The sequence below is a fragment of the Ochotona princeps genome, chromosome 6 (genome assembly GCF_030435755.1).
Source record: "Ochotona princeps isolate mOchPri1 chromosome 6, mOchPri1.hap1, whole genome shotgun sequence".
In the NCBI taxonomy this organism is placed as follows: Eukaryota; Metazoa; Chordata; class Mammalia; order Lagomorpha; family Ochotonidae; genus Ochotona; species Ochotona princeps.
In genome coordinates this window covers 17,312,688-17,326,456 of record NC_080837.1, presented here as the reverse complement: position 1 = coordinate 17,326,456, position 13,769 = coordinate 17,312,688, and the positions used below count along the sequence as shown (strand labels likewise).

Here is a 13,769-nt window from a genome sequence, read left to right as displayed (position 1 = left end):
CTAATCCCAGCAGCTCCACTTCCCATCCAGCTCCCTGGTTGTGCCCTGGGAAAGCAGTTGAGGACTCTGCTCCCTCGTGGGAGACCCGGAAGAGTTTCCTGGTTCCCGGCTTCGGATTGGCACAGTACCGGCCGTTGTGCTCACCTGGGGTGTGAATCATCGGATGGAAGATGTTCTTCTCTGTCTCTCATCCTCTCTGTATATCTGACGTTGTAATAAAAATAAATAAATCTTTAAAAAAAATGTATAATATTGGCCCCGGTGGCATGGCCTAGTGGCTCTTAAAATCCTTGCCTTGAACGTGCCAGGATCCCGTATGGGCGCTTTCTAATCCCAGAAGCCCCACTTCCCATCCAGCTCCCTGCTTGTGGTCTGGGAAAGCAGTCGAGGATGGCCCAAGGCCTTGGGATCCTGCATCCGTGTCGGAGACCTGGAGGAGGTTCCTGGCTCCTGGCTTCGGACTGGCACAGCACCAGGCGTTGCGCTCACTTGGGGAGTGAATCATCGGACAGAAGATGTTCCTCTCTGTCTCTCCTCCTCTCTGTATATCTGACTTTGCAACAAAAATAAATAAATCTTTAAAAAATTGTATAACATCAGGTTGTTATTTGGATACATGAAAACTAACACTAAATGCTGCTGATTTTTGTGAGTGAGCAAAGAAAAGTTTTTTTTCCAATAATAAATTTATTTTCCTTTTGATGATGTTTCCAAAGTTAAAAAAATGATGCATGCCTATGTACACCACTAACTAGGGTGGAAAGTGTCAAGAAAAGGGGGAATAGGGGCAGCCATGCTGCCCAGAGTGCTCGGATGCCCTGCCACGAGTCCAGCCTAGCATAGCCAGGCTTACCACCACGTACGTAAGTACATGGGGTGAGCCGCTCGCGGGCGGCCAGTGCGCTATTTGGCACCAGGCTGCGCCTGCTGGCCACCTGGCCAGGAAATTCTGGAATTTGATTCCTTTGATATGCTAGGAGTCACTCCATGCTGTTCTCTGAGAATGTGTATTAGTCCTTAAGAGTCTCAATGGCAGTAAGTCTTCCTTTGAAGAACCTGTAGTCACTTTATAGTGCAGATTACCAACACCAGTCCCTTCAAAAGCAAAATTCTGGGCTTGTCCAGCAGGATACCCCATTACCTGATAGGAGGAGGGATCAGCAGAGTGGTCACAGAAGGCAAGACTATGACATTGTCTGGCATTTGAGAACCATACTCGGGGCTAGAATGTGTCAGGTATGGGTGGACCAATCCCTGTGCAAACTCTGACCCCACTGGATGGTTTAGAAGGGCCGGAGGAGTCTATGCAGGAGGCATGACAGTCTATGGGGCGCGCTGGGCTGACCCAGAGCAACCTCTGGCATACTTAACACTGTCTGGGAACAGGCCTGGTTGGGGAGCTTGGGGGAGGCCTTGGCTGGGTGGAGGTTACCAGTAAGGGGTGCAGGAACTGGAAGGGGGCTGAGTTCTGGTCGGGTCACAGTTGTACTCCCTTGGCACAAACATGTATTCGGACTTGACGCACCATGCTGGGTTAGACCGCAACACAGTTTGGTGCTCTGGAGGACCAGGGTAGATGTGGGACGGACTCGGCTAGGTTTCAACCCCAACTGAGCCATATATGAGCTATATGTGGGTATGGACGAGCCGTGGCTGGGCTGAAACTCTCAACAGCAGGAACCAGAATGGGTTGAAGAGCGGTGCTGGCCAAAGGACCTGCTGGTATGCGTGAAACCTGACACCAGGAAGGGGTCTGATGGAGGAATCTGAACAGTTCCTCTGACAGGACACTGACCCTAGAAATAAACGCAGGAAGTATGGAGGTAAACAACCCAGAAGAGGCTTTGGAAAGTGACCCACTGGCATACATTTGGCTCAGGTTGGGGGCAGACCAGGCTGAGTCAGTTCACGTCATCCACTGGCAAATCCGAGTGCTGGAACTGTGAGGGGGCCTGGCCAGGTTTGGTTGCGATAACAACAGTACAAAACACCAAATGCTAAGGTGAAATGGCCTGTGCCAATAGGGGATGCAGCACGCAACCAGCACACCTCCCACTGGCTTAGGTGAGGGACGAGTGTGTGATGGGCAGAGCTGGGAAGAGCTGCAATACTCATCGGTTCCAATGGAGGTCGGGGCTCAGAATAGAACCAACCCAGGGATTACAACCACCAGCTGATCGGAGTGATGGACTGTGGCGGGCACTGTGCTTACTAGTAGTGTATTTAGGAGCCTGGACTGGGAACACCTCAAAGTTTCTTTGGGGATTCCCCTGAACAAAATGGAGGAATCAAAACATTAACCAAGAAAAGATAGAAGATGGAGTAGATCAATCAACCACCTCAGCTATATGTTTGCAGCGAAAAACTGGACAAGGGGAAACTCTAAGATGGACTATGTCAATCAGTGGACTCTGCACCAGTCTCATCGTACCTGGATTGTTGCTGATCTAATTGATCGAGGTGATGCTCTGCTGGCTCTGCCCTCAAACCTGAGAGGGCCTCCCTAAGAGGCCGTTGAACTTGACTGGACAAGTGGGATGCTGGACTCTGTATGGTGTGAGCTTTTAATTAGGGAGTCTCGGCGGAACTTGGGCTGTGGTTATGCATCAAGGTCGGGGGACTCACCATGGAGGAGGGGTTTGGGGTGAAGGGGGGAGAATCCCAGTACCTATGAAATTGTGTCATGTAATACACTGTAATTAATGAATAAATGAATAGAAAAAAAAGAAAAGGGGGAAAATTGATGAGACTATTATTTCTATCTCCTTTTTTCTTCATGTTATCTGAGAAAAGTGATAAGAGAACCAGAGAGAGCCTCTCACAACAGCCCAACCACATCAGTACACAGGGATAGGGATTCGGATATTGCCTGGCCCCTCAATTTCTTCCCATATATGGAGCAGGTTCCAGGGGCAATGCTCAAGTGATTTTGACATTTCTGAGATGCTGTTGATTTCATTGCTGCAAGGCTGAGGAAATCCTTCCAAGTTGCATTAGCTGACATAGTCCATCTTAAAGTCTCCACTAGCCGAGAAACTCACTGTCCAAGCTTGCCTGGGAGATCTATCCAATTTGTTCTGCCCTCCATGGTACTAGATGTCGTCAGTGAGCTGGTTGTCATGCTCCCGTGTGTATCTGGGCATGTCATCTGCTGCACAGGTTTTAACAACAGAGGAAACCCAATCCTGACACATGTACTCTACGTTCAGACCACAGATCCTGTGCTTTTCCCTATGATTGAAATTTTGAGTCCAGTGGCCCAGTTGGGAGGTCCCCAAACAAACTTCACCAAGGATACCCCAGACCTGCCTCCTGTGTGTGCCAGCCAGTGTGGGGTCCAGTTCAGTCCTTCACTCACACACACTGGTGGTCAATTCTGTCCCCAGCCTCATCACATATGCTAACCAATGGATGCTACAGCCAAGCCCAACCCAGCTCACCACACACTATGCTCTCTTACATACAAACAGGAACTGAAGTCTAATTAGAGCAACCCCCAATACCTCCCACCAGGCCCACTCCAAGTCCCTATGTTTGCCAGTGTGTGCAGTATGTGGGTCCAATTGATCCTGCATCCTATTTGGCTCTTTTAGATATCAATGGGTTTTGAGCCTAGCTCAGCCTAACCAACTCCACTATTTATCCCATACTCACGATGGCTGGTGCCACTACCAGTCCAGCCAGGCCTGCCCCGAGCCCTGGTGTCTATGCTTACAAGTGGGAGCTATAGCCCATCAAAGGGGTGCCCACAATTTCCCTACTAGGCCTACTCCCAGTCCTGGACCTTGAACTTTCCAGGTGGATCCTCAATCTAGCCTGAAAGAAACATGTACACCTGGCTAATTTGCCTCACACTAGAAAGATATCTTTGGATGTGAATTTAAGTGAAAAGTAATTAAAGCCCAATCCCAGGCGAACACGATCACTGACAAGCTAATCATCTTCCTTGCAGGGTGAGCATCCCAGTGGCTGCTGCCCTCTGGGTTATAGCTCTAGTCCTCTAGTCCCAGTCTATGATGGGCTGCTCCAGTTCTGATCCAGCTGCCAGCTTGTGGCCTGGTTAATTGACAGAAAAAGACTGAAGTCCTTGTTTCCCTGCACTCGCGTGGGTAACCTGGAAGAGGCTCTTGACTTGTTATAAGCAAAGCTCTGGTCTTTGCAGCCATTTGGGGAGTCCACCAGCAAAAGGAAGATTCTCTCTCTCTCTCTTCCCCCTTTTTGGAAAAGTCTGAGTTTCTGGTTTTTTTTTTTTTTTTTGTAATCAACCTTCTGGGAACTCCATGAGGAATTTACAAAGAACACTCCTAGTGCTTTGATGCTTCTCAGCCTGGAGACACCACCATCCTGAAGCCTGCAGGTCCCTGCCTCAGATGGCCTCGTGTGACTGAAACAACAGATGTAATCATGTGGGAAGCTGCTGCAACTGGCTCTGCCTGTGTGACATGATGAGCCCCTCTTTCAGTCATCTGGGGAGGGGGATGGAGACTGAGGAGCAGAGAACTTTACAGAAAAAAAGATTCTGTGCTTCGGATAAACATAAAGAAATGTGGCTTTTCATTTCAGGGGGATGTATAGTAACTGCGTAATGGAGACTATCATATCCAGATGTGAGGATACAATGCTGTATGTATTTCTACTTCCAGATCAAAGATAGAATGCCAATGAAACTGATAACTATAACTTGATAATAGGATGCTGAACTCTCTGCCATTGTCTATGCCCACAATGATAGTCATATGATTGTTTATGAAGAAATATAGCAACATATAAGGGAACTTAGTGGGGGGTGTGGGAATATTGGTAGAGGGCACGAGAAATCTTAGGACCTATGAAACTGTATCATAAAAGGATAATAATAATAATAAAGTAAAAACAAAAGGCAAATCAGTGACAACAAAGCCAATCAAAACCACATTGAATCAAAGGATTTTAATTATGCTGATAAAAATATCAGCATTAAAAAAATGAACCAGTACCCATTTTACTATAATCACTGTACCCAAGTCCCTAAAGAAAATGATGGGTGCTTCAAGTGTGCAGGTGTAGAAAAGCCAGCTGTGCATCAGGAAACGCACCCCTGATAAGATTGGCTCACACTAGAGGGATATCATGGGCTGGGAATTGAAGTGAAAGGTCACTAAAACCCAATCCCAGGCCAGCATGGTGGCTTCCAGGCTAATCCTCTGCCTTGCGGGGACAGCATCCCAGTGGGGGCTGCCCTCTGGGTTATAGCTCTAGTTCCTCTAGTCCCAGTCTATGATGGGCTGCTCCAGTTCTGATCCAGCTGCCAGCTTGTGGCCTGGGAAAGTGGCAGAGGATGGTTCAAATTGTTTGGACATTGCACTCATGTGGGATACCTCGAAGAGGTTCCTGGCTCTTGATTCAAATTAGCTCAGCTCTGGCCTTGGCAACCATTTGGGGAGTGACCTAACAGGTAGAACTTCTTTCCTGTCTCTGTACAAAACTGCTATTTTGCGATTGCACTGAATTCCTCAGGCCACCCCGATGATATTACAACCATTATTCCTTCAGCTTTAATACCGCTCAGTCCTTGGGTCTGCACCACGACTGTGGGGCCCACAGTCCCTGCTGTAGATGGCCAGGTATGTGCTCTACAGATGGCTGAAATGGCTGATTTTATCATGTGGGCAACCTGCTGCTACTTTTTCGGTCTAGATGGACAGCCTAAGGAGGTACCATCTTCCCAGAGAGGCAGAGGCAATCCTATTTCAAACCTGGGTCTGGCTTCTTTCCTTCCACAACAGGCACAGATCCAGGCTGCCAGGACTGGGAGGCCACTTCACAGCCTTGACCAGGAAGTAGAGGTGTTTGGACTAATGGAAATGGTCTGCCAGACTCGTGGGAGTTAATGGGCAATGCATTCCACCTCGGACACCTCTGTGAGCAATTTGGAGCCACAGCCTTCCAGCGAGAGGAGCTCATTGAAGATAAAAGTGAAGAGGACTGGTGAACTGTCTCAGTTTCCATGAAATTCCCACGCAGATTGCCGGGAGAAAGAAGAGCTGGTGTTCTTGGTGCTTGGCCAGCAGCCTGCAATGCTGTCTGGTCCACAGACTTGCCTGAGCAGCAGGCCTCCCTGAGCCAGCCACACAGCTTGTGCACAGTACCTCGCACCTTGGCCAGCGCCTCACGCTCTGTGGCCCCAGCCTAGGTGCAGGAACACCAGTAGGTCAACGGTCACGTGCCACAGGAACAAGAGGAACCTCTCCTCTGGAGAGCGCAGCCATGGCACCTGCTGAGGATGAAATCCAGTCCCTTGACCCAGAGGACAGCTTTGTCCCAGGCCACGGGGCCGTTCTGTCTCACTGGCGCCACCTAGAGGAAACTGAAGTCCGGACAGTGCTGGGGCTGAAAGATTCTGGCTGGGGCCTGGGGTCAGCCACCAGGGCTGCTGTTGTGAGAAGTGGGGTGTTTTGGGGCTGATGGAGAGGGTGGTCTGGCTGTACCAAGGTCAGAAATGAGTCCCGCACCTGGCGTGTGGTGCCTTCAAGCCTAGAGGAGAGCCTTATAAGATCTGTATGCATTCAATCACTCACTGAGTGTGCTTTGCTGCGGTTTGTCCATCTGGTAACCTGTACTGAGTGTGGCAAACACATGAATGAATGCCCCACCGTCAGCAGTAGTCTTCAGGGCTGCATGGACTTCATCTGTGGATTACTGGGACACTGCCCAGGACATCTGGGCTCAAGGTTGGAGAGCCCGCAGAGGGGCAGGCTCCCAGAAAGAAAGTCTGCAGTGATCCCATGACCAGGGCAAGCAGAAGTACTGTTTCACCCCTGTTGGTGGTGGTCTGTTCCTGGAGCCAGGGATGTGTGGTGGTGGGTGCTCCCCAGGGCTAACAGAACGCAAGACCACAGGAGCTGGCCAATGGTAGCCTGAGATGCTGCATGGTAGCTCCACAGACTATTCCTCCACCTGTAAGTACCACATCCCATTTTAAAAAGCCAAAATTTGAACAATAAATATAATCCAAATTCAATTCATTTATGGGATTTTGGCTATGCCAATAAAATATTACCATTATAATGGTGAAACTGCATCCAATTTAATATAATCATTGATCCAATTAGTTTTAAGGAAATCAAGAGTTTTATTTGTTCACGTTTGAAAAACCAGCCGTGCACCAGAAAACTTGAGCCCCTGGTAAATTTGGTTTACACAATATGGACTCCTCGTATTCCCCTATTGTGGTTGGGAATTTAGGTGAAATCGAAATTCCAACACCTGTTCATGTTGCTTCCTTCTTGAGTCTGTTTGGTGTTCTTGGTTATACTGGGAATATTAGAAAAAGAGAGGGGGGCGGGGCTTTAGATTTCGGAATACTGTATTTAACATTTTTCTAGCTGTAGCTTTTAATAGCTGTTTGCACTGACGACAATGCAGTGGCCTTCTTCCAGCCCACCCACCTAAGGCCGCAGTGAATCCTCGCGCGTGGGTGCGAGCTCAGGGCTGAGGTAGCAGACAGGTGCCCCGGTGGGGCTGTGCAGGCTGGCGGAACCTGTGCGAGTCGGTCGGTGTTGCAAACGGAACTAGTCCGGCGCAGGACGCACGGGCTTTTCACAGCTCAACTGGTTCCGGCCGGGGGAAGATGGCGGTGGCCGGGGCGGCGTCCGCAGAGCCGCTGGTTCGCTGGTGCACCGAGCAGTTGCGGAAAACTTTCGGCCTGGATGTCAGCGAGGAAATTCTGCAGTGAGAGCGGTTGGGGGCCGAGGCGGGTCGGAGGGCTGGAAGGTGCACTTGGCTGAACGGACAGAGAAGTTGACGGAAGAGAAGGAATGGGTGTAAAAGGCGGGGTCGGGGAACACTCCCGCCGACCTGTTGTAGGCGCCCGTTTGGCCTCCGCCTTTGTAATTCGGTTTCTCAGCATGTCAGGCGCCACCATTTGCCGGTGGGCTTCTTTTTGTACCCCTCCCCCCCAGGAAAACGCCACCAAATCCCGAATCATTTGTTTCTCTAAGATTGTCGCGGGATCTTGTTCTCTACAGATTGTGGAGAGAAGGGGTGCAAGCTAAGCTGTCTTTCAAGAAGTCCTCGACTCTGAAGTGTTGCTTGGCGCGGTCTGAGTTGTGTCCAGCAGGACCTGGGATGCCCCTGGAGGTGGCGTGGTCCGCTCCTGACTCCGCGGTCGCGGCTTCTGCTTTCTGTTGCCCTTATAGCAATTTAGGAACGTCCTCCTCTCTGCAAAGTCATCATGAATACAGCGTGTATCTCGAATGTTTTGAGATTGTTAGGAAGTAGACCTGATGCTGGGTGCTAGGTGCTGGGACAGTGAGGTTGTGTGGTGTTTGGTTCAGTGCTGAGGAGAAAGGGGTGGAAGGCGTGGTGGGTCCGTGGCATATAGGTGGTCCTTCAAGCCTGGAGAAGCTGCGAAGATTGACTTTGGCTCTGAGAATGAAAGGATAGTTACAAGTGGAGGTGCAGGTGTTACTGTGGAGGAACAAACGCGGGATTTAATTAGGGAAACTTAGGAGTGTTGCTTCACCCGATTCCTCCTTCCCTGATGCTGAAACCTGTTCTGTGGTTTTGGAAATTTTTTGCAAAGTCGGGGTGAGTTTTTCAGTTGGGAGGGAAAAGAGGAAGAGAGATTTTTTTTTTTTTAAGAGTGTGTGTGTGTGTTTTAAACTGTGTAATAGAACTAGAAAATAGGAGATCTCTTCCCATATTTCTTTACCTTTCGATAAATAAATTAAAAAGTTAAAAGTAGGGCCCGGCGGCGTGGTCTAGCGGCTCAAGTCCTCGCCTTGAACGTGCTGGGATCCCAAGTGGGCGCCGGTTCTAATCTCGGCTGCTCCACTTCCCATCCAGCTCCCTGCTTGTGGTCTGGGAAAGCAGTGGAGAATGAGGACGGCCCAATGCTTTCGGATTCTGCATCCGTGTCGAAGACCCGGAGGGAGCTCCTGGCTCCGGATCGGCACAGTACCAGCCGTTGCGCTCATCTGGGGAGTGAACCACAGGACGGAGGATCTTGCTCTCTGTCTCTCCTCCTCTCTGTATATCTGACTTTGTAATAAAAACAAATAAATCTTTAATAAAAAATATAAAAGTTAGAAGGAAAGGATATAAAATTGTATTTTTTCTTGTGTCCCATAGTATTGTGTCTGGATTATAATTTCTAAACATCTTTTAATAATCTGAGGGTCTTATATTTTAATTTATCATTGTTTTCATTAATTTTCTTTAATAAGACTTTTTTACTATAGAAAATAGAAATAAACTAGAACAAAATTATTGTAATACCAGAACCCAGAAACCACTCTTTCTACTATATATAATTGTTTTATTTATTTTATTTGAAAGGCAGAGTTAGAAAAAGAGAGAGAAATGTTCCAGACACTGGTTGATTCCCCAGATGCCCACAGTACCTGGAGCTGAGCTGGTCCCAAGCCAGGGTCTTCCTCCAGGTTTGCTCCCTGCATACAGGGGCCTGTGCACTGAGACCATCATTCGCTGCTTTTGCAAGCCATTAGCAGGGGCCTAGATTGGTACTGGAGCAGGCTGAACTGGAACCTGTGTCCGAATGGGATGGCAGTACTGCAGGTGGGCACTTAACCTGCTCTGCCATGGCTCTGGTCCCGGCAAAGGGATGGATTAACCAGCTGTCGGTCAAACTGGAGCAGTAGCCACAGATTGCATTCTGGTTTCCTAGGCATGAGCAGGGAGCTGCATTAAAACTGGAGCAGCTGGGCCTGGCATGATTGCCTGGCAAATAAAGTTCTCACCTTGTATGTGCCAGGGTCTCATGTGGGTGTCGATTCTAATCTCAGCAGCCCCACTTCCCATCCAGCTCCCTGCTTGTGGCCTGGGAAGGCAGACAAGAATGGTCCAAAGCCTTGGGACCCCGCATCCGTGGGGGAGACCTGGAAGAGGATCGTGGCACCTGGTTTCAGATTGGCTCAGCTCAGGCTGTTGCAGCCACTTGGGGAGAAAGTCATCGGGTAGAATATCTTCCTCTCTGTATATCTACTTTTCCAATAAAAATAAAATAAATCTTAAAAAAAAAAAGCTGGAGCAGCTGGCACATGAAATGAGGAATAGAACACCTGGCAGTAGAGCCGCTGGCACCTGATGAGTCACGGCACCAGCACTGGAGTGAACTTTTATTTATTTATTTTTCTTTAGTTAACTTTTTATATGTAGTTTTTATGTCTCATTTTATGTAGATTTGTGGATTAGAACTCTCAGATTACTTTAAAAACACTTGATACAGGTTGACCAATTTCTTTAAAACTTGGACTAGCTTAGACTTTTACCTCATTTCATTTTACTGAGACCTTTATAATCTTTCCTTAAAATATATCTATTTATTTGATAATAACCTTGGTTTACAATCTTTTTTTTAAGATTTATTTATTTTTATTGAAAGGCGGATATAAGGAGAGGAGGAGAGACAGAGAGGAAGGTCTTCCATCCGATGGTTCACTCCCCAAGTGGCCGCAATGGCTGGAGCTGAGCTGATCCGAAGCCAGGAGCCAGGAACCTCCTCTGGGTCTCCCACACGGGTGCAGGGTCCCAAGACTTTGGGCTGTCTTTGACTGCTTTCCCAGGCCACAAGAAGGGAGCTGGATGGGAAGCAGGGCTACCGGGATTAGAACTGGCAACCATATGGGATCCCGGGCATGCAAGGCGAGAACTTTAACACTACGATATCACGCCGGGCCCTTTTTTACAACATTGAAGAATGTTTTTTAAAATTTACTTTTATTTGAAAGACACAGTGGCCGAGACAGATTTTTCCATCAACTGCTTCATTCCCAAAATGCCTACTGAAGCTGGGTAAGGCCAAAACCAGGAGCCAAGACTCGCACTTGTGTGGCACGGGTTCCGTATTCAAGCTGTGACCTATGATGTGCATTAACTGACACCCTGATACAGCATTCAGGCATTCCAAGCTACATCTTAGCTGCTGTACCAGATACCTATCCCCGTTTTTAATATTGTTGAATTATGAACTAAGAGAAAATTGGGATTTTCTTTCTTTTTTTTTAAGATTTATTTTATTTTTATCACAAAATCAGATATACAGAGAGGAACTTAGACAGAGAAGAAGATCTTCCATCTTCCATCTTCACTCCCCAAGTGATTGCAACAGCCAGTGCTGCGCCAATCTGAAACCAGGAGCCAGGAACTTCTTCTGGGTCTCCCACGGGGGTACAAGGTCCCAGTGCTCTGGGTCGTCCTCGACTGCTTTCCCAGGCCACAAGCAGGGGGCTGGATAGGAAACAGGGCCACGAGGATTAGAACCAGCTCCTGTATGGGATCCCAGTGCTTTCAAGGCGAGGACTTTAGCTGCTACGCCATCGCGCCAGGCCCTGGGATTTTCAATATAGAGATTAAATAACTTGTGTTGCTTTGTAGTAAGATATGGTGGTGAATGTGTAGTTATTGAAAATTTTCCTGTTTTAAAATCAACCTCCTAATCCTTCAGAAGCCTGATTGAATTTTAGATATATAGAAGGACCATTACTGGTTAAATACTGCTGGTTAGATTTGACCTGCTTGACGTGGGGAGCTTGCTCTAATCAGATCTGCATTCTTTGCATCAAGCACAGTCCTTAGATGTATAATAAATATCTAAGTAATTTAAAAAATAGTAATAACCTTAAGATTTTACTGTCTTCATAACAAAGCAGAGGATGAAGATTAGAACTGGGTCACTGGCACTTCACTTATCTGCTCCCAGTTCAGAATGTTGACATCTTTTCGTAGCCAATGTTCTCTTGGATCTGCAGCTGGGCTCTGCACACTCTAACTTCAGCATAACCTTCTTTGTAGTTTTAGCTTTTTTCCCAGAAAATTGGCTTAGTCTGCCCGCCATAGTCTCTCTGCTTCCGTTCTTAACAGCGTTTTCCCTGGGCTTAGAGAGAGTTTTCACTCTTCTTATACTGTGTTCCTTTGTGGAGCTGGTGCTGGCCACGTTTCTTGCAGAAGGTGTGGTGCACTTTAGGAATGTTCACCGTATTTGTAGAATGTTGTCGGCAAAAAAGTGATAACTAAGTGCTTTTACTACCTTGGTCTCTATTAAGATTATTGAAAATATGCTATACATTAGTCTTGTTTCAGCAACTTTATCTTTTTCTCCCAAGGTATGTTTTGTCAATTGAGAGTGCTGAAGAGATACGAGAATATGTTACTGACCTCCTGCAGGGAAAGGAGGGCCCCAAGGGTCAGTTCATAGAAGAACTTATAACCCGATGGCAGAAGAATGATCAGGAGCTGATTGCTGATCCTATGCAGCAGTGCTTTAAAAAAGATGGTAAGTAATGTAATTGACAGTTGAACCATTACTGGTAAATGAGCATGTTTCTTGTTCCATGTTTTATTTTTAAAGATTTTTATTTGAAAGGCAGAGTTACAAAGAGAAAAAGAGACTGAGAGTGATCTTCCTTCTATCTGCTAGTTTACTCCCCACATGGCTGCAAGGGCTGGGACCGGGTTTTTCCAAAGCCAGGAACTTCTTCTAAGCCCATCACATGGGTGCAGGGGCCCAAGACTTGAACCATCCTCTGCTGCTTTTCCAGGTCATAAGCAGGGAACTGAATCAGAAGGGATGCTGGCATCACAGGTGGAGGCTTAACCTCCTCTACCATGGTACCAACCCCAGATGAGCAAGTTTGAAGAATTTATTTTCTTCTATCCTATTTGTTTCTAACAGCTAACTTAAGTAAAATTGCATATATATTTTTTCAGTTCAACACTGTCCCATTTATAATAAATATTTTTCTAATTCAGATCATTTCAGCTTAGAAAATGACATTAGAATTCCTGTTTGCAAACACAAATGTGGATTCAAAATAATGTAGGCTATTTATTCTTAAGTTAAAGAAATATTCTTCAATTATGTGTATACCTGGATGAAAATTAAATGTTGACATATTAAAGTAGGAATAGCTGTTAGAAGTGACTGAGCAGCGACCTTCATGCAAAATGCAGGATCAATAGCCTTTTCAATACTGTTTTTGCTGCAATTCATTATTTTTGATATTTTTGTTTTTATTTTCATTTTTCAAAATATTTTATTTTCTATTATTAAATTTTCCAATGACTCATAGGTCATGCAGTAGCATCGTTTTCTCTGGGATGCTTTTCTGTTTGCATTCCTTATCAACACATTGCCCATTCAGTAGCATGTTATTTAACTTCATGATATTGTAAATTTTTAAACTATTCCTGTTGTTGATTTTGTTGTGACTGTTCATTTAAGGGAATGTATAGTAACTTTGTAATAGAGACTATCATATTGAGTTATGAAGATTCAATGCAGTATACATCTCTACTTCCAAACCAAAGATGGACTCCCAATGAAACTGTTAAGTATATCTTGACAATAGTATGCTGCCCTGTCTGCCATTCTCTGTACCTGCAATGTCAGGATGCATTTAGTGGAATGATGGACTTATGAGGGCTTATACTATTGTAATAATATAAGGGAAATCAGTGGTGGGAGAAGAAATTTGGGAGGGAGTAAGGGAAATGGAACTTTGGGAATTATATCATAAAATTAAAAATAAAATTGCCTGGCGCGGTGGCCTAGTATCTATGTCTCCCGTCCTGCGGAAGAAATCACCAGATACTGGAGAGCATTTCAGAGGCACTTTTATTCCAACCTTCAGTTCCTTCTTTGGGGCAGAAGCCCCTGGCTTATATATCCCTCCTATCCGTTAAATCCGTTACTCAGAAGCCTTCAGTTAAGTCAGTTAAGTCCGTTATTTCCGTTACACAGAGAACCTCCTCACCCCTCCCCCAAGGCC

At 46.6% G+C, this 13,769-nt stretch overlaps 1 protein-coding gene across 3 annotated transcripts in view; it reads left to right on the top strand.

Moving 5' to 3' along the window:
* TRIP4 (thyroid hormone receptor interactor 4) overlaps window positions 1–13,769 on the top strand; it is a 105,277-nt gene that overhangs the window by 22,741 nt on the left and 68,767 nt on the right. The window contains exons 1-2 of one of the 3 annotated variants that reach the window (XM_058665683.1): window positions 7,539–7,710; window positions 12,105–12,274. In XM_058665683.1, the coding sequence (XP_058521666.1) occupies window positions 7,610–7,710; window positions 12,105–12,274 (271 nt within the window). In that variant the 5' untranslated portion in view covers window positions 7,539–7,609. Of the gene's footprint in view, window positions 1–7,538; window positions 7,711–7,733; window positions 7,753–12,104; window positions 12,275–13,769 lie in introns of those variants that run through there. The other 2 variants (XM_058665685.1, XM_058665684.1) reach the window with 2 other exon arrangements.